Consider the following 26797-nt stretch of genomic DNA (forward strand, 5'->3'; position numbering starts at 1 on the left):
GCTGCTTTAAATTAGGACTTAACGGTGCGTTTGCCGCTTAGCATCGCCGAGTATGAATTTGCATCCACTTAGTGTCAGATAGCGACTTTTTCCCCTCACAGTAACAAAAACAGTCGCCAATAGGCCTGCATCAGGCCAGTATTGTGATGACACCTCTACAGGTGATATTAATGTTCTTATGCCTTGAGCTTTGTTCTTTACACCTGGTGTGACTTGACCTTGTTTTTGTGCATTAGTTTTTTTGAGCCCTCTTGACTTAAAGGGGTATAAAAATGTTTTGCATCTTTAAAATAGAGTCTGCGTTTAATACATTTCTGTCACAAAACTACGAAGTTTTTCAGTGTTTACATTAGAAGTGATGGCAGTGGAAGAACAGAGGGTGGAGCGCCATGTTGGTCAAAAACAAAAAGTTAACATACAACGTGAAGCAGTAGAGAAAATCAGAGCTGAATTTATCTTTTCGTGTTGAAAATCGTCTTAAAGCTGAGGCGGCACCAGTTAAACCGAGGCGGTGCGTAAAACATTTGAGTTTATCCTCCGAGAAAAATGAAGTCGAATACAACAAATAAACTTTATTTCACATATTGTGTGTTATGTGGCTTCTCAATTTATTTTTGTATTTATATAAGTTTTAATGTGGGTGGGGTTGAATAGGTTTACAAATGTAGAAATTTGGGTCCCTCAAGAAAACGGTTTTCAGTTGATTTGGGGCTTTGGGCATGATGTCTGGGGTTATCGTGCCATGTGCCATCAGACAGGATTGGACTGGATATCCAATGCTTGTGTCGAGAATACCTTACTCCAGCTGCACGATGGTAGAAATCTGGCAAAAAGAGTCTGAATGACATATTGGTCTCTGTGGATCCGAGACTCGTCTCAGTCTTTGCACTTTTTTGCATCTGGTTTTTGTACTGTTTGTTGTTGCTACATTCTTTTCTGTGGGTGTAATTTTATTGTATCACATAAACGATAAATCCAGCATTTGTCATGTCCTAATAAGCAGATGTTCGGAGGCTTTGGAGGGCCATTGGAGAGAAAAGGGGAGAAAGTTTCCGTTTAAGACTGGAATAAAATCTTTTCTGGAATTGTGGGACATGCAGCACTGATTCATTTTGATCCTCAAATAAATGAAGTGTAACAATTTCAGTTGACTATTGTTTTTCCTTTAATAAGGCAGCTTGTGCACAGGATTTGGCCACATTAGTGTTTCTGATAGTCTGACAGGAGGGTTTTTTTCCTCCGGGTTGATCCTCGATGTGAGCTGTCAAACTCATACAGACAGACACCTTCACAGCTTGGCCGATGTTGATGTAGGCAAAGACTACGACACGTGCGGACGTACGTCTGTGTTTGCACACGACCTCCATCCCTGTGGATATTACCGCACACACAGACAAATGAACACGTATTCCCGGAAAGGTGCTGCAAGTGTGAAAACATGGCCTTTTTTAGTGTATGTAACCCTCGAGCTGTTGGCTTTTAATGTCGCGCACACACGGCGCGTAATGCATTCAGCATATGGCAGACGTGGATGAAGAAAGCTTTCATCACCTTTGCCACGGTGCAGTACGACAGCGCCGTGCCTGTCAGAGTAAAATATGAGGAGAGAACAAGCGAGTCTGCTCTGTGTCATCGGCAGGCATCTGATTACTGAGGCAAAGCTGCAGACGAGGAGACAATAGGGGAGATAGCACCACTCACCAGCAGGCATATTTCATCATTTTCAAACTGGAGCTCGTCAACTTCCTACAACTGTGATCTGCACTCCTTTTTTTCTGAGCTTTTGGGTAATCAGGTTTCAGTATGTGTAAGTCAGAAGCACAAAAATCAAGAAAAAATGTCCACTAAAACCACGGGCCTCGTCACAGCCACTGTTAATTCAGGGCAAGAGAAAGACTAATGTTAATAGAAGAAAAGACCGAAGACTTTGACATTATCTACTTTTTATTGCAAATCATATCGCGATACAGTCATCAGAAAGGTTTCTTAACCCAATCTGAGTATTATTTAAAAATGTCAAATCATAAAAGAGAAATTTAAAACAAGAAATAATAAATAATAACCAAAGAATGTCTGGAATAATCAGAAAAGTCAGTAACTAAAAGAATTACTCGAAAGGAGTAAAAGTAACAGACAGAATTTCATTAAACAGATGTATTAAACGTTTGATGGAATTGGAAGGTCTCGAGGAGAGCCACCAAAATCCCCATGGACAGAACTCACCCCGGACACCACCTGTTTGCCCCCCTCCCGACAGGAAAGCGGTTCCGCAATATAAATACTCGGACCAACAGGCAAAGGGACAGCTTCTTCCCTGGAGGTGCCCCCCCCACCACCCAACCAACACTGCTGCACTTTTCAGCCAGGGACAATGTAATTGTTTTATTTACCTTTTTTTACATACCTGTTTTTATTTATTCATCTAAGATTCGTTTTATACTATTTTTATACAAATTTGATCTACTTCCTGTTTATCTGCTGCTCGGAGAAGAAGTCTGATTGCACTGACAAAGTTTGGTTGTTTTATAGCAATCACAATAAAGTTTTCTGATTTCAGTTGTTGGGAATTCGCCTGAATCCAAACTCAGTCTGTAATTAACACACGTCTACCGTTTATAAGTGCCGTCTGCATGTTGGTAGTTTAGCATTTTTTTGTTCTTTGTAAGTTGGGTCATTTAAAAAGTGCTTAGAGGCCATCTTTCTTCAAGTAACTAACTTCAGCTTCACAAGTGAATCAGACTGCTGCTTTTGACCCATTAAGACCCTGTGTGGTGAAATAAAGTAGGACGTAACCCCATCACATTGGACAGGATCACATTACTAACTTATTACTATTATACACCTGAATAAAACTGCCATTTTACTCTGTCCTACTGCGAGCTTTTCATAATAGTTGCAATTCCACTAAAGTTGTGTTCATTGGATGTGGAGTGTCTAATTCAATTATAACTAATTCTGTTTGTCCAACTGTGGGTAACTTGGACCTTTTGCCACATGACCTGTGAGGAATTGGCCGCCTTGAATAAACATTAGCTTCTGTGCTTCCTTCGCATTCAACCTCTCAAAACACCTGCTGGATCATAAAGGTGTGCACGAGTGGCATCGCCCTTAAAAGGTCACATGATACAGCACTCTCCGATGAAGCTGTAAAATTGGTCATGCAATGCATTGCAGCTAAATGCTGTTTTTGTCCAAAAGAAGCAGGTAGAAGTTTAAGAAAAGCAAGTTAGACTTGTCAAAAGTCACATTTCAGCCAATTGTGATGATATTGTCATGTCTGACTGAAGGTGTTTAAATGTGGTTATAAATATTGAAGGTGTGATTGATTTATCTTCCTGGAAATGCTGTAACGAGTCACAAGATGTAATTTCACCTCTTAAGATGTGAAGTCAGTCACTCTGCAAGTATTTCACAAGTGAATGGATTCACTTGCACAGCAGCACAGGTTTAATTTAGTCCAAGGCAAACGCATGCTGGATGATAATGTTTTATTACTGTTGGCTTTGCCTGTGTAGTATTCATTGCACACATTAATTGCTTTACAACATTTGCTGTCTCCTCTGTCATCGTGCAGACGTTGATTTACATCCTTGTGTAGCCGACTTTCCCCTCCAACAGCTGTAGACGCACGTGTTTCGAGACACTTTCCTCCAACCAAAAGTAACATGGAGGTGTCGGCGAAGCGGCGTAACCCATGATTGCCCAGTGGCTCGTGAGCCGCGGCGTTGACTCTCATTTGACACTCGATTGGCTCAAATGACACCATTACCATGTCTGCATGGCTAATGGCCTCCCCTGGGGGGCCGCGGCCGAGGGGGGAACATGCGTTTGGCGTGTCAGCTCGAGGTGAGAACACACATGAGCCAGACCCGGGGCCCCGTCCGCACCCAAATCAATCCTGACACCTCTTAAGAGGCTCTCAGCATCAATGGCACTCCAGTGCAATTACCCTGTTGGTAATGACATAAGCACCCAGTTCCTTCCTGCCTCGCTCTTGCAGGGCAGAGAGCTGCTCCCTCAGGCCAGTAGATGGAGATGTTGGTGGAGCGGGCTGGCCTCAGAGCAGTCGTTACACGATCCCTCAGGGTTGAGAGATGTAGAAGCTCCGGGCCTCGCTGGTGAGAGAGCAGCTGCTATCTGATCTCTGATGCTGTGCCGAGCCGCAGCCTCAGTCAGATTGAATGTGATGGAGCTCAGCAAGCTGTCAAGATAACCCATTTCTCAGCGGTGACTGAAGAGGATTTCCTCTGAAAGCTTCAGGTTTTAATGATTAGTTGTAATAACCTCGAGAAGTGTAGCCGGGGAACATATGATCGTCGCTCAGATTTAGAGGCGATAACATGGAGATCCCAGAGGCTCTGCAGAGGAGAGATTGAAAACGAGCTGCCATCAATGTAGCTCAACTTTCTCCTTTAACCATTAATCCAGTGAATTGGATAACTTGGGTTTTAACGGTAGTTTATCCTTCAGCTCTTTTATTTAAACTCCAGTTAAAGTCGTGGGGGCGCTTCAATCCGAGCTGACCATGGACAAAGTGGAGGTTACACCTGTACAGGTTGACAGCCCGTCAGAGTGCAAATACACGTGCATATTTAAGACTGACCGGCACACTAAGGTCGAAAGAAAGGAATTAAACTTGGCTTTCTTTTACTTTATGTGTGAAAACCCTACACCACCACGCAATCACATATTAAAAGTTTATCATCGGTTAATATGGGACAGAAAAGGTGGACTCTCAGCAAGGTGGTGCCCTTTACACCTTTTATTTGCCACAAATGATTAAGACCCCATTTCCAGAAAACTCCTGTTGCGTTCTGGGGGTCCGTTTATATGACAACGGTGCTCAGAGCCACTGAAAACACAACTTTTTCAGTGGTGCTTTTTTAAAACACTGTGTTTCTGTGTAAACGGGGGGAAAACACAACTTTTTGAAAACCCTCCATCTCTGTGTGGACGACGAAAACTGCTACTGTGCATGTGCAACATGGCCGTAGTAAATAGTTCTTCTACACATCGTCTAAACATGTCTGTCCATTTGAATGTCCATGTATTCACCATTGTTAATGTTTATTGCTGGATGCCAGTGTGGCGGCATGTGCTGTGGCAGGTGCCGTTCTGCTGTGGTCCTGTCTCTTGTCTGATTAAAAGTCAAGTTTTAGTTGACTGGACCAATGTCAGATGAAGTGAAACGTTCTGGCCCGCTGATGCTCCGCAGAAAGAAAAACTCAGCATTTGTCCAACAATACAAACACACTGAGTGATCCTCCTCCTCCTCCTCACAGAGTTGATGCTCTCTTCAATACAGGCCATCTTCAAATGCTGCTGACTTGGTTTCAGCCACGTGTCGGTTTATTTGATGTACCTCCGTGGTTCAGCCTCCACTCTATTCTTCTCAGGTCCTTTCCAGTTGTGGGTAACGGAGGCTTTGAAGCCTGCTGGATGGAGGTTATGTGATATTGTTGGCCATCGAGGTGATGCATTCTTCCTGCTGGATGTGTTTGGGAGAGAACAGAGGTGTGAGGCGTGGAGTTAGCGTCTCACTAACGCAAGCATGGCTGCTGCTTTTGGCCTCCAACGTGCCAAAAGTTTAACACCAACTCCTCTGTGTCTGCAGGCTGCAGCTTTATTTATATAAACCCAAATACAACAAATCCCAACCCTTTAACGGAACCACACTCAGATGGATAGTGAAGCATGAAAAGGACAGAGTGGACATTAGATATCAACCAGGAAAGACAGATTAACAAATGTAGATGCAGGGTGGTCTAGAGAAGAGACGACAGACTGCACGAGCAAGATGCACAAAGTTATTTGACATAGGTCGATGAGGGCCAAAACAATGCAAAGGTTTTTGAGGGTAATTCCTGATTTTATTGAAGCTCTATTTAGGTAAAAATTGATTTGGTTAAAAAAAACACATTTCACACCAACTGTTTTTGTAAAAAACATACATAAATACATTTAAAGTAATACAGACAAATGGAAATTGCTTTAGTAGTTGAATCATCAAACATAAGTGTGAAGGCCTTTCCACATTTGCCCGTAAGAGAAGCACCGATCCACGTTTTTTCCACTTCCTGATTCTATCCCGATACCTGAATGTGGATACAGTATCTGCCGATACTGAACTATTCTGATAGCAGAGCTGTTTGCTTTAATATTATTATTATCATTAATGTTGACTTTTTATGAGGCTGTGATAAACTCCTTTCTACAGTAAAGTATGAAATGTACTAATGTATACATGTATTCTCTCAAAAGACAACTTGAGGTTAGTATCAGGTCAGAACAGGAAGCAGTACAAAGTATTTTTGTTCCATGTGGACATTGTGGGGGTCTGCGTGACGTCATCATCTCATAATAAACTAGTTCTATCTTTAAAACCTCAGAATGACTTTATTAATCCCTGGGGAAATTCTTTAGCAAGGCAGCAGCAGCACAATGTTTCCAGCTCTAACGCAGCTCCAACCATTGGGACTATTTTCAGGGAGTTTAGCGTGGAGTAGGACGTAGCTTCACGGAGGTGTGAATCGCCTGCTGACAGCCTGGAGGAGCTGCTGGGCATTGTTTTGATGTCAGTGCTGTTCTCCAAGAGCTGGAGTTTGAAAACGCTGACGTCTGGCTGCAGAGCGCTGCAGAGCGCTGCCTCGCTGTGCTGCGGCTTTGCTAACATCCACGTTGCTGTGTTGCTTTGCTAACATCCACATTGCTGCGTTGCTTTGCTACCATCCACATTGCTGTGTTGCTTTGCTAACATCCACGTTGCTGCGTTGCTTTGCTAACATCCACGTTGCTGCATTGCTTTGCTAACATCCACGTTGTTGTGTTGCTTTGCTAACATCCACGTTCTGTGTTGCTTTGCTAACATTGCTATGTTGCTGTGTTGCTTTGTGGTGTTTTGAGTGTAAAATCCGTCCAAACGGCAACATGTTGTCATGAAAAGATGGATAGCACAGTGCTACTTCCCTAGCCTGCTCGCTGGCTGGAAAATGTGGGATGGATTTGCTGACTCATTACTCCACGTCTCATTGAGACCCGCCTCCCTTCAGGAAATCCAGTCCACAGTTTGCAGCCAGCGAGCAGAGCAGCAGCAGGGAAACACTGTGGAGTCATTTCAGCACCATGAAGCAGATCAGGATCATGGAGCAGAACTCTACAATCCGTGATTTACGTTGGTATCGGAACACAGAAAGGAGAGAGAGTACGCACACTACACTCAGAAAAGAGCGAGAGTACACACACGAGACACAGAAAGGAGAGAGAGTACGCACACTACACAGAAAGGAGAGAGAGTATGCACACTACACAGAAAGGAGAGAGAGAGTATGCACACTACACAGAAAGGAGAGAGAGTATGCACACTACACAGAAAGGAGAGAGAGAGTATGCACACTACACAGAAAGGAGAGAGAGTATGCACACTACACAGAAAGGAGAGAGAGTATGCACACTACACACAGAAAGGAGAGAGAGTATGCACACTACACAGAAAGGAGAGAGAGTACGCACACTACACACAGAAAGGAGAGAGAGTACGCACACTACACAAAGGAGAGAGAGTACGCACACTACACAGAAAGGAGAGCGAGTATGCACACTACACAGAAAGGAGAGAGTACGCACACTACACACAAAAAGGAGAGAATACACACTACACACAGAAAGGAGAGAGAGTATGCACACTACACAGAAAGGAGAGAGAGTACACACTACACACAGAAAGGAGAGAGAGTACGCACACTACACAGAAAGGAGAGAGAGTACACAGAAAGGAGAGTACGCACACTACACAGAAAGGAGAGAGAGTACACAGAAAGGAGAGAGAGTACGCACACTACACAGAAAGGAGAGAGAGTATGCACACTACACAGAAAGGAGAGAGAGTATGCACACTACACACAGAAAGGAGAGCGAGTATGCACACTACACAGAAAGGAGAGAGAGTACGCACACTACACACAGAAAGGAGAGAGAGTACGCACACTACACACAGAAAGGAGAGAGAGTACGCACACTACACAGAAAGGAGAGAGAGTATGCACACTACACAGAAAGGAGAGAGTACGCACACTACACACAAAAAGGAGAGAATACACACTACACACAGAAAGGAGAGAGAGTATGCACACTACACAGAAAGGAGAGAGAGTACACACTACACACAGAAAGGAGAGAGAGTACGCACACTACACAGAAAGGAGAGAGAGTACACAGAAAGGAGAGTACGCACACTACACAGAAAGGAGAGAGAGTACACAGAAAGGAGAGAGAGTACGCACACTACACAGAAAGGCCAATAAACCTAAATTCCTCAGTGTTCTGGTTTTGAAATGAGTCTGTTGATCCTCTATAACAAAGAGTTTTATGACAGTTGAGCATCACTCCTTTAATTCTCAGAGGTCAGTTGCCACCTGTACTTTGACAGAGCACAGAAATGAACATAGTACATGTGTGACATACAGACACTCTACTTCACTCTACTTCTGTCAAGAGGCCAAACAGTTAAATATTAATTCAGTCTGAATGCTGATTCAGTAAAGTGCCGATGGAATCAGTTGAGTCATGTTTGGGCTTGGTTTGCAGGAGCCGTCAGGATGTGGCCGTGTGTTCTCCGGGATCCAGCCGACTGGAGTACCTCATCTGGGAAACTACCTGGGTGCTCTGGAGAACTGGGTGGCTCTGCAGAACCAGTACCCGTCTGTGCTGTACAGCATCGTGGACCTGCACTCCATCACACAGCCCCAGGACCCGGCACGGCTCCGCGCCGGCATCCTGGACATGGCGGCCAGCCTGCTGGCCTGCGGCATCGACCCGGAGAGGGTGGTGCTCTTCCAGCAGTCTCAGGTGGGTTGGAGCAGCTGATGATGGAGGCTTGGTTGCTTTGATTTGAAGTTTGATTTCGAACATGTAAAAAACAAAAGAAGCAGAACATCCAATCCCATAAACGGTACAAAAGGGTGAACACCATGTGTGCCCGGGTCCTTCACGTGCAGGGAACGGAGCAGGAAGAAGAGGTACTGACGTGCTTCCTGTTCGTCCAGCTGCTGCGCCGCGCCGCGTGGCGCCGTGCCGCGTGGCGCTCCACACTACACTTAAGAAAACATGATAACCAAAAGCTTTCTGCGTCTGAACAGTCGAGGTTTTGATCAGAAATAGTTGCAAATCTGAACTGAATCACTTCAATGTTTTTACTGTGAATATTTCAAATTGAACTGCTTTAGGCAGGGATATATTTAGTTCAGGGGCCAGAGGAGGAATAATTTCACCTTGAAGGGACTGGACCAGCAAAAAGCCTTTTGAATGTGACGGTTTTTTCTCTTTACGACTTAAAATCAGTTTGTTTTGCAGCTGTGGGCTGATGTTTATCTGCTGACATGCAGACCCACATTTAGGGCTTATCCTTTTCTCTGATTCTCATCGGTGCTGTCCACTCTGGAAACTGGAGAAACGAGCTGTTGAGACGTGTTTCAGCCACATGCAGAGGATAACGACAGCATTCACGGCACGTCACACACTTCAGGTAGAAAATTAGAAGAGAACAAAAGACTGCTTTCCATCGTCCTCCTGATCCCCGCTGGGTCTTCATTTCTCTCCAGGTTTTCTCACGAGGTCTGTGGGGGAGTTATGTTTAGTCCATCTGTGTCTTTCTGCCACCTTTCCTCCTCCTCACACACGTCCAGCACTATTTTTATTCACCGTTTAGCTTCATGCCAAATAACTATGCGGCCCCCGTGTTCAACACGCCTGCTCCACATGTAAAAATACCTCGGCTGCCCAAAGAAAACACTCAACTCCATTGAAAAAGCGAACAGAGCCGGTGACGAGTTGAGCTCTGAGGATTTGTGGATCTGCTGATTCATGGCCTTCACTTTCGATACCACCGGGTTTTATAGCAGCACCGAGGAGAAAAGTGGATTTACTGAGCTGAGACCACCGTTAGCTGTTCTTCAAACTGCTGACTTTGCAGTTTTTAGAGTTTTTATTCTAGGCCCCGTTTACACGACAACGAATTTGAGTGTATCCGCAAAACTTTCTTCACCTTTGGGGGGTCCGTTTACACGGCACCAGATTGCGTATGCACTGTATCCACAAAGTTTTTAATCCGGCTCCCAAGGTGGAAAGATTCTTTCACGGTGCAAATCCCTCCTGCGGAGACTGATGGAGGCTACAGAGCCTGTTACTGCTCATCTCCTCCTCCCTCCTGCTCATCCAGTTGTAAACAAACATGGCGGCCGCATAGTGTAGTGGTACGACCCGTAGTGGTACGACCCGTAGTGGTTTGACTCGCGGTCCATATTCTAGTTTTATGGTCCAGATCAGTAGTTTAATAGTTGAGACTCTCCCTGATATCATCCGATGCCTCATCAGTCCATACGGATGTCAGGTTCTCTCCATTTTCTTCACCCTTATAGTCTTTTGTTCTCTGTCTGTGTAGTTTCATTACAAAATCAAGCAACAGCGCCCTCCTGTGGCCCGGCATACTAACTACATTGTTGTCAGTGTGTCTGCTGCTGCAGTGGAAACGCTCTCCTTTTATCTTTTAACGGATTAGGTGTTGTCACGGGAAACGTTGTCGTGTAAACGGAGCCTCAGTGTGACGAGAAAAGACTGTCAACATTGGGCTGATATGATCTGAAGTATGGTCTCCTTCACTGTGTGTGTGTGTGTGTGTGTGTGTGTGTGTGTGTGTGTGTGTGTGTGTGTGTGTGTGTGTGTGTGTGTGTGTGTGTGTGTGTGTGTGTGTGTGTGTGTGTGTGTGTGTGTGTGTGTGTGATGATATGCATATTGTTTTATGTTATATTTTCTTCTTCACCTTCTCTGTCACTTTCTATCTTTCTCTGTTTCTACATTGATTTCTAGTTTGATCTCAATATCTCCATTTATTTGCCCTTTGTCTCGTCCTCATTTGTGTCACGTATATCACTTTAGTTTTTTCTGTATATACCTTTCTGTTTCTCGCTTACTCTCTCTCGGTGTCTCTTTCTCTATTTCTCTCACTCTATTTTGCCATTTTTATCTCTTCTCTCCCTCTCTCGGTCTCTCTCTGTCTCTCTGTCTCTCTCTCTCTCTCTCTCTGTCTCTCTCTCTCTGTCTCTCTGTCTCTCTCTCTCTCTCTGTCTCTCTCTCTCTCTCTCTCTGTCTCTCTCTCTGTCTCTCTCTCTCTCTCTCTCTCTCTCTCTCTGACCTTCTGTGTACCCTACTTTTTGGACTATAAGCTCCACTTGTTTTAGTTGTTTGAGAAGTCATGGGATTTTAATTGAGAACCAACTTGTATTTCACTGCATGACAACAGAAAGCTGCTGCAGCACCACAGAAAAAGAAAACCTCCATCATTACTCGATTCGACTGACGGTGCAAGAACGTTCCCAAAAAGAAAAAGCAACACGGCAGAATTTGAACCAAGAGAGACGTAATGTGCTGCAGAAAACTGAAACAGCATCAATGTGTTCTGAGTGTGAGAAAGTTGTGGGTGACTGGAGAAAAACAGAAACGGTTACTGTAATGGATAAAAGAAAGAAGTACTAATCATGGGATACAAGCTGAAGAACAAATTCCCCGAAGGTTCTGGACCAGCATCACCAACACTGCAGTCACGTCTGAACAGGGAAACATAAATGTGACTTATAGTCCAGAAAATATGGTAAAGTTTCCTCACTATTCACAGGTAATATCAGAGAAGTCATGTTACCTACAATAAAGCCTGGTGTCCTTTGCACTTGAGGCAATTATATTACTTTTAAATATCCAAAATACGTTTCTATTGAGTTCATAAACTAAAGTCAGACACCATCAGTTTCCTTCAATAAATCAGGAGTGATGTTTCACACAGTCACGAGTGACATTCCTGCCCTCATAACGACCGACGCTGCGGATTCATACGCATCTAGATGAGACGTATTTATTTGTGCGTTGCCGCATGAATGAGTCTTTTTGCTCCCCGTCATGCGTTCTCACTGACATCTGTCCTCACTGCTGCGTATCTGCAGTGTGTAATCGACACCATCCTCATACATGTGAGTCAGAAATCCTGTTTTTGAGCCTCGGCCGTCTGGTGTCGACGTCATGATCTCCAGAATGTAACGAGAACGAGAGAACAAGGTTCAGAACGAAAAGAAAAAGGCCGACAACTATAAACTTTGATTTGCTGAAGGAGAAGGAATTTATCCACAACACACACACACACACACACACACACACACACACACACACACACACACACACACACACACACACACACACACACACACACACACACACACACACACACACACACACAACATTTAGGACAGTTTCCTTCAAACTGTGTTTTATTGGAGATCATTTAGCCCTGCCAGCCAGATGCAGCGGCTACACACTATTAATATTTACTTCCTCACCACTTCTTTGCAATGCACATTAGCATCTATATAATTTAATCCACATGCAATTTGTTTCTTAAAATCTCTCTCTCTCTTTTTTTTTTTTTTTACAATAAATTGCCAAAAGGAGGATAAAAACTGAAACTTGCACTTGAAAAATGTATTTAAATATGCATGGACAGCAAAGCCAGAAATTAGAAATACTCTCTACATAAAAACATTCAGCACTTAATTACTGACATACTTGTTTTTTTTAATCTAAACTTTAGATCTGTATGTGTGCAGGCATACACTATATATTATGTTTGTTTATTGTTTCATTCACTTCTGATTACTGGGTGCATGCGTTTTGCTGTACATAAAGAAAGTAAAGACATTTATTGTACAAATGTGTTTAGAATAAGAGATTACTGACATTTTTTCAAACATTTGACTTAGTGCACAATCAATTTAGTAAGAATTGGCTCACATCAGCTCAGGCCCCCTTGTAACCCTGAATTACATAAAGCGAGTAATTCATAGTCACCATATAACCTCAGATGTGTGTTTTTGGGCTGGAGGAGGAAACCAGGAAAGAAAACTCCCACAAACACAGTTCAAACTTGTAAACTTCACAAAGGGAAAACTTCCAGCTGGACTCGAACCAGGGAGATTTTCACAGCGATGCAGGAGCACTCACCACTACACCACCAAGCAGCTCCAAATAGACCAACAGATGCTGTAATCCTGAAAGGAACTCACATTTTTAGTCATTCTTACAAGAATCAAATGGACAACAATAAAAATAGCCCTTTTATACAAATAAAATGATGTTAGATACGCTAAAAATAGCTCAGTTATATGCACAGATATACCACACAATGAGCTATAGCAACCAACAATCTTCTAATGGCCAACAATGTAACACAGTCAATAAAATAAGAGTTTTACTTATTTTAAAAGAAGTAAAGTCAATGTTGTTGTACAATACTTTCAAAAAGAGTTTGTAGGTTATAACTTTCTCCATAACTGAGACAGATTTCTGTTGTTTCTTCAATAAATATGACGTCTTTGTCATTTACAAACGGCACAGAAAAGGGATGAAAATCTATTATTCCAAAGAAAATCAGTCCCATTTATGTATTTGTACGTCACTGGCTGCAGTCATTACATTTTCAAATGTTATTATTGCTACTTCAATAATGTAAATACAATAAAGTACTGGCAAAATGTTATGAACGGAGGCTCACAACACACCTTTTTAATTTAGCTTTTAATTTGTTGACTATTTTACTGACTTTATAGGAAAAAGAAGAATAAAGTCAGTAAAATCAATGTAGTCAATGTTTTAGCTTAATCTTTTTTATTTAATTTATCAAATCATTTTAAAAGCTCCTATTTAGTTTTATTAGTTGATTATTTTATGTTTTATTTTTCTGTCTGATGTAACCAATGTTTTAGCTCTATTTCGTATATTTTCATTTATTGATTCATGTCATAAAGCTCTTATTTATTTTATCCCAGCGCCTCCTCATGGGGGCGCTCCGCATTGGGAGTTGAGTCTGGTCTGCCTGTGGGGGGCGTCCTCCTGGGGACTGTTGTGTCCACGGCGGTGGAGCTCAGCACTGTGGTTCAGTGAGCGTGGTGTGGGCTCCTGACCTGCTGGGTGGGGGCCCCTGTGGCGGGGCCCCATAGCTCCAGGCTGTGGCTCCTCTCAGTGTGGACGGCCCCCCAGGAGGGGGTTTCTCTCCCCCCAGGAGGGGGTTTCTCTCCTGGATCGTGTGTGTGTGTGTGTGTGTGTGTGTGTGTGTGTGTGTGTGTGTGTGTGTGTGTGTGTGTGTGTAACACTTTGTGCGACAACCTTTTGTATGAAAAGTGCTGTATAAATAAAGTTTGATTTGATTATGCTTTATTAGTTTAGTTTGCTTTATTACATTAAAATGGCCCAAATCATTAAGTTAAGTATTTTTAAGTTAAGTCATTTTTACATAATTGTTTATTAAAAAAAGGACTTGGTAAATTGGAGGTTCTTTTATGTTGCGTTTGAGTGTTTAATTCCTTTATTAGTAGTTATAAGGAAAATAAAAAAGGTTGTATTAATAATTGTTTTATGGCTTTATTTGAATACGTTTAAATGTTATTTAACTACATGTAATTGTCCTTGATTATGTTTTCTGCTGCCTAGAAAGGCCTAAAGAAATTCCTGGTATGTTGATCATACATCAAAATAAGATGTCTTATTCATTCCACGTCAGTAAAAAGCATTATTGCCTCACCACAGTAAGAGTTCCAGTCTGTGTGGTGTTTGCATATTCTCCCTGTGCATGTCTGGCTTTTTTCTGCAGGTTTTCTGGGCTTTCCATAAAACAACAATCAGTCTTGTGTCTGTTTGTCCAGTGATGTACTCAGCCCCCTGGGATCAGCTCCACGTCCAGCCATCCTCGCTCAGATAATGTATATAGAACATGATGATGATGATGATGATGATGATGTCTCCGCCCTCTCCCCCCCTCCTGCAGGTGTCCGAGCACACTGAGCTGTCCTGGATCCTCGGCTGCCTCACCAGCATGCCTCGCCTACGCCACCTGCCACAATGGAAGGTGAGTACAACATCTGTATTCTGCAATGACTTCCTCTCAGAAAGAGCTGCTCCTTCCTGCAGCGGCGGCTCCGACAGCTTCGACTTTAAATAATTTAACTTTCACGGTTTTCTTTGTTGTGACGCAGAATACACATGATGAAATTCCAACATTTTCATAAAACTAAACAATGACTGGGAAATTACTACAATCTCAACATGATGACAATGTTAATGAAACCTGCTGGTGCAGAGTACATTGAAATAATGTCGGCCGGACAGCAGAGTCCAAGACACCCAGGGCCCAGTACCAGCCCGGCTGGAGGCCAGCGGTTAGTGGGGTGGGCTGGGGTGGGCTGGCCCCTGCTGCCGCGCTCCAGGTCCCCCTCGCTGGGGGGGTGAGGGACGGTGGGGCTCCTGGTTCTGGATGGACAGCTGACTGAGAGTGACCTCCAGCACTGAACATATGGGAGGTGGAGCCAGGAGGGGGGTGGGGGTGGAGGGGGGTGGGGGGGGGGGACACAGAAAACACCTCTTGTTTACCCAGCAGATGAGTGGATCTCAAACACGCTGAAAAATGTTGCGTCACCTCATCCGTGTCCCGTTTGTCTGCGAGTCGATGAGTCGTAGAAGTGCGAATGGCTCTTTGTGGGGGGAAAGGAACAGCCCCTCCCCCAGCCTGCCTCCACCTTTCCTGGTTTTTAATGTTGACAGATTGTTTTTCTGTCTGAACGATGCATCTTTTCCTCCAGATGAAGAGCAAACTGAAGAACGAAGGCAGTGTGGGTCTCTACACGTATCCGGTCCTCCAGGCCGCTGACATTCTGCTCTACAAGTGAGATTTTCATCTTAAATATGCTCATCAAGGCAATATTTCATTTTCTTTCCATGTTTAGAATGTTGTCATTTCAAGTATGTCTTAAATCGTAAACTAACAGTAAAGTGACACACAGATGGAGCGGAATAGAAAAATGCTCCAACATCAAACTAGTTTTTATTCTGTCAGTTTCCATCAGGAAGAGTTTCCTCCAGAGCAGCTGCTGCTGAATGCATCGGTTTGAAATTCCAAATTTACACTGAAATCACTTCTGTCAATTTTGAAGGTTTTCATGAGGTGCAAACTGCGTCTGACTTGTCAACTGTGACGTTTGGACCTTCGTCACACTGAGTCTGAGGCAAATGTCCCATTGGCAGTGAAGTGAAAAGTTGCAGAAGTTGCTGTGTCAGTTTGAAAATGGCCTCGTTTCAAGAGAAAGCACAGTTTTTGCGTTTTCATTTCAGAAAAGTTTCACATTTACACTCCAACATTTGGAAAATGATAGAAACACTGAAGACAGTATAGCGAGCATGCCAGGCCACTAGTTGGTGCTGTTGGTTGTTTTTGTAATCAAACCACACACACACACACACACACACACACACACACACACACACACACACACACACACACACACACACACACACACACACACACACACACACACACACACACACACACACAGCAGAGAACAATAAAGATCACTGGGAAAACACCAAGTTGGATTTTTCTTATGGTGACTGTCAAAATAAAACTACCAAGTTGGATTGTTAATATGGTGACTGTCAAAATAAAACCACCAAGTTGGAATTATTATGGTCACTGTCAAAATAAAACTACCAAGTTGGATTGTTTATATGTTGAGTGTCAAATTAAAACCACCAAGATGGATTGTTATTATGGTGACTGTCAAAATAAAACTACCAAGTTGGATTGTTATTACGGTGACTGTCAAAATAAAAGTACTTGGTTGGATTATTATTATGGTGACTGTCAAAATAAAACCACCAAGTTGGATTGTTATTATGGTGACTGTCAAAATAAAACCACCAAGTTGGATTATTATTATTGTGACTGTCAAAATAAAACCACCAAGTTGGATTATTATTATGGTGACTGTCAAAATCAAACCACCAAGTTGGATTGTTATTATGGTGACTGTCAAAATCAAACCCACCAATTTGGATTGTTAATTCAGGTGACTTCAGGGGTCTCACCTGTGGCTCATTTCTGGGCTCTGCTCTCAGGGCCACTCACGTCCCCGTCGGAGAGGATCAGGTCCAGCATCTGGAACTGGCTCAGGACCTCGCTCGCATCTTCAACCACCACTACGGAGAGCTGTTCCCTGAACCCTGCGCTCTGCTGAGTAAGAAACCTCCACCCATGTACACTCTCAATCAGATATGAGCTTTTTTAAGTTTTTGAAATTTATAATGACATCAAACACTGACATGTATTATTGTAGAAACTTTCTCTCAATGGATTTATCTGATCTAAACAACTTTGACACTCTGCTTTGTCTTTACAAATTACTCATATGTGTAGCTTCTAATCTGTGTATTTATGGACGAGAGTTTCCAGGTTTGACTTTTTTTATGAATAAGAAGCAATAGAAAGCAATGTGGATCTTTTTGTTAGGATTAAAAAAATAATAATAATAATTCTTCAGGAAACTTCAAAATAGAAACCCCCAAATGTTGTTTTTTGCAAGAACCAATGAAAACAAACATTATATTTACCTTTTGTTAAATATTAAAACAATAAATGTATTGATATCAGTTTGTTTTATAGGCTGAGTACTTACAGTTGAGTGTTTGCTAGTGTAGAGTATTTATACAAGTACTCACTTTTTAAAACATGTTTCCCCATTTGATGCTGTTTATAACCCCCGGCCAGCTCAGTAGGTAGAGCATGAGACTCTCAGTCTCAAGGTAGAGGGTTCATCTCCCACGCCGGGCGCCACCTTCCTGTGGGCTCTCCACCTGCAGGAAGGTTCTTAATGGGTCAATGTGATCTGGGTGACGGAGCTCAGACTGACACCCCCACCACCCGGGAACGGATAAGCGGAAGAAAATGGATGGATGGATGCTGTTTATTTACCTCCTATAATAAAGTTCCATTACATGAACATGTTTTTCCCCAAACACAACAGGATCACACATTACAGTAGAGATGTCAAACATAAGGCCTGTCGGGCAAAACCAGCCCACAAGAGGCTCCAATCCTGCCAAACCACCGAGCAAATTGTAAACAATTCAAAGAATTTTTTGCAAATACTGTATCTAAAGTGTTGCAACTTGTGCTGTCAATCAATTAACCAAATTTACGAATTAATTGCACAATTTTCTGTACTTAATTGTGATTAATCACATTGTTATTCTACTGAAGGCTGAAGCTTGTAATGGATATTTATTCAGGTAAAACCACGGTATTAATGTCGACTCAACACACAGAGACTACAGTATATTTAAACTCAAAGACTATTTTTATAACGTCCTTTTAGCTTCAAGATCAGCAAAATAATAAAAACATAAATGAATTAATAAACATCTAACGTAAGTCTGGGTTTTGTTAGAGTGCAGGTCCACCACTTTGAGAATTTGAATATTTCTACAAACAAAGTTGTAATTTCTTACATGAACAAAGTGGCAATGATATACTGTAACACACACACACACACACACACACACACACACACACACACACACACACACACACACACACAGTACACAGGAGAGCCTGGGAAAGAGAGAAAGAGAAGAAATTAATATTTTACCAGTATTTCCTCCAGCTCTAGCAGTTTGGTGGCTGCTGGTCAGCCAACATGGCAACCTGCTGTTTTTATGTAAAAAAAATGTTTCCGAATTAAACATTTTAAATCAATTACTTAAATGAATGCGTTATTTTTGACAGCACTAGTAGCAACACAACAGCTGAGATATGTGATGCTGCCATGACCACGAGCAGACGAGCATTAGTCTCAACGCCATGCTGTTAGGTATCATTGTTAAGCACCTTGTGACACACGTCTGTGAAAGGTGCTGTATAAATAAAGTTCTATTCTATTCTATTAAAATTGGCTTCATGTCAAGAATGCAGTAATTTTCAGTAGGAATTGTTTGGTTTTTGTGAAAATATAGACATTTTCATTACGTATACCGGTACTCTGCGCCACGACAAAGAAAAACTTTAAATTTAAAGATTATTATACCCATATTTTACTGACTCCACTCGAGATGGCATGTGGCAGCTGAACTAAAATGTGTCTAACTCCCTGATTTACAGTGAAATATAAACACAACCAAAATTTGCTTTAGAGTTGTATTGGATGGTGTATTTCATAGCATGAGTCACATCTGACATTAAAACACAAAAAATCAATGACATCAAGTCACATTCTTCAACAGAAACTAGATGATGATGATGATGATGATGATGGCTCATCACCAACAGTTACCAACAGTGACACTAATAATCCGATTTACTGTGTTTCCTGTTTGCAAAATGAAGGCATGCAGTTTCTCTGTTTCAAAATCTTGTGTTTTACAGTTTTTCCTTTGACAGTTTATCCGACTCAACAGTTTTATTTGGACTTTCTACACTGCAGCTTAGTGAAGTGGGATTTCTTTACATGTCAGTACTTGTAAAACTTTGAAGGCGCACTAAAACTTGCTAACGACTGTGCGATCCAGGTCTGGACTGAACGCCGTAATAAAAAGTCAAAGTTTACCCTTCTGCACTCACACTATTTTTAACGTGGAACCAAAAGATGTAAAGGAGATACATGTTGGACAGATGTTAGGACGGATATGACTTCCTAAATAAAAGCTGTGTGAGGACTTAAAAGCAGCACAATGCATGTCGGATTATTGCGGTGGGAATTTTACCAGCTAAGAACTCATCAACAGCTTATAAAAGGAAGAAAGGTGTTAAAACAGCAGCAGGAATCCCGTCATTACGCACAACAGTTAGAGAAACGCTGCTTCACATCCTGTGTTTGGTCCTTTTAGGGCCGAGGCGCTTCAGACGTCAGTCTAACCTTTTTTTTTTTAAGAAAAGTGACCATTTTTTTGTAATTAATTGTGCCTAGTAGATTCAATTCAACTTTATTTCCGTAGCACCAAATACAACACACTCATTTCGAGGTGCTTTGAACAGAGAGAAACCCAACAAATCCACATGAGCAACGGTGGAAAGGAAGGAAGAAACCTTTACCAAAACCAGACTCGGGTTAGGGTGAGAGGACAGAGGAGAGGAGAGGACAGGCAGACGGATTGGGGTAGATTAAGGCCTCATTTACACGACAATGAATACGAGTGTATCCGCAAAACTTCCTTCCCTTTTGGGGGTTCTGTTTACACGGCACCGGTGTTCTGATCCACTGTATCCCTCAAGTTTTTATCTCGGCTCCCAAGGAGGAAGATTCTTTCATGGTCACTGTTCCCTCCTGCAGAGACTGATGGAGGCTACAGAGCCTCTTACTGAGCCTCTCTCCCTCCCTCCCCTCCCTCCTGATCATCCAGGTGTAAACAAACATGTCCGACCCGTAGTGGTACAACCCGTAGCGGTACGACCCGTAGCGGTACGACCCGTAGTGGTACGACCCGTAGCGGTACGACCCGTAGTGGTACGACCCGTAGTGGTTTGACTCGCGGTCGTATTCTAGTTTTATGGTCCAGATCAGTAGTTTAATAGTTGAGACTCTCCCTGATATCATCCGATGCCTCATCAGTCCATACGGATGTCAGGTTCTCTCCATTTTCTTCACCTTTATAGTGTTTTGTTCTCTGCACACACGTCTGTGTAGTTTCATTACAAAATCAAGCAACAGCGCCCTCCTGTGGCCCGGCAGACTAACTACGTGGTTCTATTCTCCACCAGGTGGCACCGCTATAACCCAATAATGTCTCTCGAATCTGTCCTGCCCCTGGATTGATGACAATATCAGGAATCTGAAAAGATCCTGTTGGAAATCTACCAAGCTTGAAGTCCATAGACTACATCTCAGGGATCTAGTGTCTTCCCTAAACAAAACCATCAAGGAGACAAGAACTAAGTATTTCTCGCAACTGATTGTATCCAACAAAAGAAATCCTAAAGTGTTGTTTGACACTATGGACTCCATTGTGTCCCCTGCTACTATGGCTATTCCTGTCCTCTGTAAGGAAGACAGCAATGACCTTTTGAACTTTTTTATCAACAAGATCCGGGACATAAAGCTTAAAACCCCACCTTTCTTTATGTAGCCCATCTCCCACTGAACCTCCTCCCAACTGTGGTCCTCTTTTAATCCTGTGTGTCTTGGACACGTCTCTGCACTGGTGGCTAAAATGAAACCCTCCTCCAGTTCTGTAGATGCACTGCCTTTTAAGCTCTTTGTGAATACCTTTGACACAACAGGACAATGGGTGACCAAGATTTTTAATCTGGCGCTCTCTTCAGGCAGGTTTCCTAATTTGCTCAAACACGCTATTGTGGAACCGAAACTTAAAAATCCAATCTGGACCAATCAGACCTCAGGAACTTCAGGCCCATTTCTAAACTTCCCTTTTTGGACAAACTGCTGGAAAAAGTGGTTTCATTGTAACTCTCATCATTTCTGGAGTCTCATAACATCTCTGATACGTTTCAATCAGGGTCACTCCACAGAGGGTTTGGTAAACACCACTCTACAGAGGGTTTGGTAAACACCACTCCACAGAGACTGCTCTTTTGAAAGTGTCCAGTGACATCGTGATGTCTGCAGACTCGGGGACATGCACGGTGTTGGTCCTATTGGACCTCTCCTCAGCCTGCGACACAGTCGACCACCTGATCCTGATAAACAGGTTACGTGACCGGATTGGAATGTCGGGACTAGTGCTTCAATGGTTCTCTTCATACCTGAGTGGTAGAACCTTCAGAGTGTCTGTCAACCATATAATGTCAGAGTCCGGCAATCTGCTGTACGGTGTGCCCCAAGGCTCTGTTTTGGGGCCTCTCCTGTTCTTGTTAATCCAACAGTTCAGTGACGTGTCCTACCACCAGATGATCTTCAGTTGTACTGTTCATTTAAAACTTCTGAGCTCTACAAACTGAGCTCAATTAACTGTCTCACACAAGTGAAGCAGTGGTTCAGTGAAAACAGTCTCCAACTGAACTCTGTCAAAACTGAGACACTTAATATGGTCCCAGATAGTGCTACCCCCACTATCAAACAGTACCTGGGTGAACTGAGCCTTTCAGCCAAAACAAAGCTGAGGAACTTAGGGCTGATCTTTGACCAGTCCATGTCCCTGGATCATCACTGTAGACAGCTGGTAAAGAACTGCTTCGCCAAGCTCAGATCCATGATGTCCAGAGAAGAGCTCCAAATGATTATCTATGCATTTGTGTCCTCACGCCTGGACGACTGCAACAGCCTCTTCATTCACATGCCTCAACAAAAAAGAGCTGCTCGGTTACAGTTAGTCCAGAACTCAGCCGCCAGACTTTAGACCACCACCACCAGGAGGAACCATCTCCCCCTGTGTTAAGATCTTTTCACTGACTCCCTGCTGAGTCTCCTGTTCAATATAAAATCTTGGTGCTAACGCTTCGAGCCCTACATGGTCAAGCTCCTCCTTACATTGCTGACCTCATAAAGCCCTACAGCTCGACTCGGAGCCTGAGATCGTCTGGGCAGAACCTGTTAAAGGTTCCACGTACCTGTTTTAAAACCCGGGGAGACCGATCATTCAAAGCTGCTGTGCCCCGATTTTGGAATGAACTCCCACTGGACCTGCGCTCTCTGGTCTCAGTGGACATCTTTAAAACGTTCTGGACTCAGCGGACATCTTTAAAAAGTTCTGGACTCAGTGGACATCTTTAAAAAGTGCCTAAAACCACATTTGTTTGCCAAAGCATTCTAGTCCAATCGACCCACGCTGCCACTGACTCTCGGCATTTGTTGTGTTTTTAAGATGGTTTTCTCTCTTATCTGTTTTTATCTGTTTTTACTGTGAAGCACTTTGTAACTCCATGTCTGTGAAAAGCGCTATAGAAATAGAATTTACTTACTTACTTACTTACTTACGTCGTCGTCGTTGTCGGTGTGTCTGCTGCTGCAGTTGAAACACTCTCATTTTGTTTTAAGCAAATTAGGTGTTGTCACGTGAAATGTTGTCGTGTAAACGGGGCCTTAGACCCCGGACGGGGATAGGGGGGTAGGGGGTATGGGTAGGGATGTGCACCAATGTTTGATCAGCAGGTTTAACACTTCAATAAGTGAACCACACCCCAGTTCACAGGCCTGGAAATGGCTGTGTTTTTGCATTTGTGTCTCAAATCAAATCCTTCTCTTCTTTCAGTGTTTCCAATATTGTTTAAAGTAGAGCGTGACTGGTATGGGTATTTTGGGGCCGATTCTGACATTATGGAATGAATAACCGATATATCAGCCAATTAAATTAGTCAGTACTGGGGTGACACGTTGATGTAAATACATCGATTAGTGATGATGTGCATCGATGCGTCACATCAAAGATGGCAACGTCTAGCGATGAAAGCACGAGGGAGAACGAGCTAACCTCAGTCAAGAGTGTATGACACAACGAGGCAGGTCATAAGAAACATATTGACTTGTTGTTTTTTTCACAAATTAGTTAATTTACCACTGAGGTAAACCGCTCGGTTTGGTAAATGCCCCATCGGCTTTTCACTCTTCACTTGGCTGTGAGGCGACTGGAGCGCCACATGAAAGGAGTTTCCTCCACTGACACGTAACACATGGAAATCACAAAAACACCACATTCCCTCCATTTTAAGACTGAAAAATAAGTGTGAACATCAGCGTCAATCAGCCAACTCTTGTCCCATTACCAGATATGCTTCCTTTGCGTGTCATTTGTCCTTTACTGTAGTTGTTAATCAGTACACCCAGTAGAGGGCAGTGCATGTTTATGGTTTCATTCTATCCATCCATCCATCTTCTCCCTCTTATCCATTTCTGGGTGGCGGGGGTGTCAGTCTGAGCACCGTCACCCAGATCACATGCAGGTGGTGAGCCACAGGAAGGTGGCGCCCGGCGTGGGACATGAACCCTCTACCTTGAGATTGAGAGTCTCCTGCTCTACCAACTGAGCTAGCCGGGGGGATGTTCATGGTTTCATGTGGGATCTAATCCAAACATCAATAAAACTGCTTCAAACAACTAAAATAAGTATTCGTACCCCTAGTAGTATTCAAGATTTGGTTGGGGAAGATGATTTGTTGCCTTATCTTTCCTACTTTGCTGGTGAAGACTTTTCTAAACTCCTCCCGCAGTCATCAAAGCTTCTCTGTCTAGACGTCCAGGTGAGGTCATGTTGTAGAGTTATTCATATCCACGCAGATTCAGTGGTTCTTTGAAGAGATTCTTATTTCTGTTGTCGTCTACTTTTGCTAGTTGTATATGAGTTATGCTGCTCAACACTGCCCCCACAGGTCACCAGTGGTATTCCTCTGTTTGCTTCATTTAGCCACATCTCTCTTTTCCCTCCTCAGGCTCGACACGAAAGGTCAAATCCCTCCGCCAGCCCACAGCCAAAATGTCCAAGTCGGACCCTTACGCTTTGGCAACGATCACCATTACCGACTCTCCCGACGACATCGCTCTGAAGATTCGCCGCGCTGTTACAGACTTCATCTCCGAAGTCACCTTCGACCCCGAGACTCGTCCCGGGGTCTCCAACCTGGTGACGATCCACGCCGCCATGGAGAGGATCAGCGTGGAGGAGGCGGTAACGCAGGCCAGGGGGGTCGACACGGCGGGATACAAGAACATAGTGGCTCAGGCCGTGATCCAGAGGCTGACGCCAATCAGGGAGGAGCTGGAGAGACTGAGGGCAGACCGGGCTCACCTGGAGGGGCTGCTGGCCCGGGGGTCCCAGCGGGCTCGGGAACTGGCCCAGCCTGTGCTCAGAGAGGTCCGGCAGAGGGTGGGCTTCCGCTGAGAGGAGCCGGAAAATTATCCTGGGATTTTTCTACTGCTGAGTTTTAATCCAGCAACTTCTCATATTAAAAGGTGTATCCGCTTCAAAATGTGGAAAATCCTCCTCAGAGGTCGCAAAGTCTAAAAAGAGACGACAAGTGACTTTCTGTTGATCCACGTTTACGGTGACGGTTTTTATGTCTCCTTTGTTCATGTAAATTTACTTTTAATTCACTTCCTGTACCTTTTTGTCTATTTATTTCTCTTTGTGTGCCTACCAAAATAATGAGGACACAAACCGCTCACTGAGTCGTTTTTTAATTTCCATATATTTCGTAATGTTTGTTTCCCAGGCTTGTTGCAGGAGCCCAGTGAGATCTCCACACCAAAGCTCTTTTGACAAGTTAGTCCACATCCTGTCCCTCACCTTGGCCAGGAAGTTGAGGTCACGACTGAAGTAAAATAACATTCTGGATACACAGAGCTGAAATGAGTTTCCTTATTGTTCCTGAGAAAGTTGAATCAAAGTGGAATCCCACTCTTACAAATTGAGTGTTCCATCAGAGGTTTTCCTGGGGTGGGTCTGTGGCTCCCGATTCTCCCAGAAGAACTGGAGGAAGTTGTGGGTAACAGGGACGTCTGGGCGTCTTCACTCTCCATATGACCCCAACCTCATGTGGACTACTCAGGAAACAAGATGACTGGATGGCTCTAAATAGGAGGGGGCGGTTCCCAGCTTTGATCAACAGTTTCAGTTGCCAGTAGAGCTGGATGTCCGTTACCTCGTCAGTTCAAGCTTTTACCTTCAGGGTCCGTTCACACAACCATTTTTCAAAAGAAAACGCCAAAACTTATTGTATTTTGAGTCTCCATTTACTTGGCAACGATGCTTCGAGCCACTGAAAACACAACATTTTGACAACGGCTCCCAAAGGTGTGTTGGGATTTATGGTTGGTTATTAGCATTAAATTACTGCAGGTAATAGATTACCGAAAGTAATAAATCACAGGAAGTAATTTTATGAAATAGTGAAATTATTAATGGAAGTAAACTGTCACTTACTCATTAACAACTCCTAAAGTAATTGATTAATTACTTAGAGTTAATGAATTATTAAAAAAAAAATTTTAATGAAAAATTTGTAATTTGAATAAATTCATTATTTATTCATTAATAATCAAAGGGGCACCACCAGAGAATCTGGAAATAGCTAATACCAAAATATCAGTCACCTTTAGAAAAAGGTTTATTTAAGTTAGTTAATATTACTGTGTAAAATACAACAATCCTATATAAAAGGGAAGGTGTGAGATCTGAGCACAGACTATTACAAACCAGTGAGTTGTCAACAATAAATACACAATAATCACCAAGAATCGTTAGCTAACAGGCATTTATTAACAAAGGCGTATTAATTCATAAATAATTCACAAGATTCAAAGTGTTTATTGTGTGTGTACAGTAAAGAAACGTGTGTCCCTGGACAATGAAATTCTTACTTTGCTGCCCACACTGAACGCCACATAATTAAAAACTATAATAAACTTAAGCAGTAGAAATATAAACCTATACATTAAAACTGCAAAATACAAGTGATATATACAAGTGAATATAAAATATACAGTTGAAGGTGGAAGTGTAAATACTGTAGCTCCAGTCTGTACATAAGGTGTGAGGTAGTCAGCAGTAGATGGGACAGATGTGAACTGTTCACGTGTGCATCTAAAGTGCATATTCAGTACAGAAGTTGTGTAAATTCAGTGTGAACGAGAGGTATGGGGGGCATGAATAGTCTGATGGACTCCTGTCAGCTGTTTAGAGTCTGATAGAGGGAAACAAAGAGTTCTTCAGTCTGCTGGTCTCACATTCACTCTTGTGACTCTGTGCTTGTAGATGCTCTGCAGAGAGGGCAGTGGAGTCCTGGTGATCTCTGCAGAGAGGGCAGTGGAGTCCTGCAGTGGAGTCCTGGTGATCTCTGCAGAGAGGGCAGTGGAGTCCTGCAGTGGAGTCCTGGTGATCTCTGCGGAGAGGACAGTGGAGTCCTGGTGATCTCTACAGAGAGGGCAGTGGAGTCCTGGTGATCTCTGCGGAGAGGACAGTGGAGTCCTGGTGATGTCTACAGAGAGGGCAGTCG

At 43.2% G+C, this 26797-nt stretch overlaps 1 protein-coding gene across 2 annotated transcripts in view; it reads left to right on the forward strand.

Annotated features, from left to right (window-relative positions):
* Positions 1 to 25144, forward strand: part of wars2 (tryptophanyl tRNA synthetase 2, mitochondrial) — a 42637-nt gene extending 17493 nt beyond the window's left edge. The window contains exons 2-7 of one of the 2 annotated variants that reach the window (XM_080477796.1): positions 8584 to 8844; positions 9446 to 9520; positions 14858 to 14938; positions 15669 to 15751; positions 16981 to 17099; positions 24236 to 25142. In XM_080477796.1, coding sequence (XP_080333922.1) covers positions 8584 to 8844; positions 9446 to 9520; positions 14858 to 14938; positions 15669 to 15751; positions 16981 to 17099; positions 24236 to 24684 — 1068 coding nt within the window. In that variant the 3' untranslated portion in view covers positions 24685 to 25142. Of the gene's footprint in view, positions 1 to 8583; positions 8845 to 9445; positions 9521 to 14857; positions 14939 to 15668; positions 15752 to 16980; positions 17100 to 24235 lie in introns of both variants that reach the window. The other variant, XM_080477797.1, reaches the window with a different exon arrangement.
* The last annotated feature ends 1653 nt before the right edge of the window (positions 25145 to 26797 follow it).

Source organism: Lipophrys pholis (genome assembly GCF_963383615.2).
Source record: "Lipophrys pholis genome assembly, chromosome: 13".
NCBI classification, from domain to species: domain Eukaryota; kingdom Metazoa; phylum Chordata; class Actinopteri; order Blenniiformes; family Blenniidae; genus Lipophrys; species Lipophrys pholis.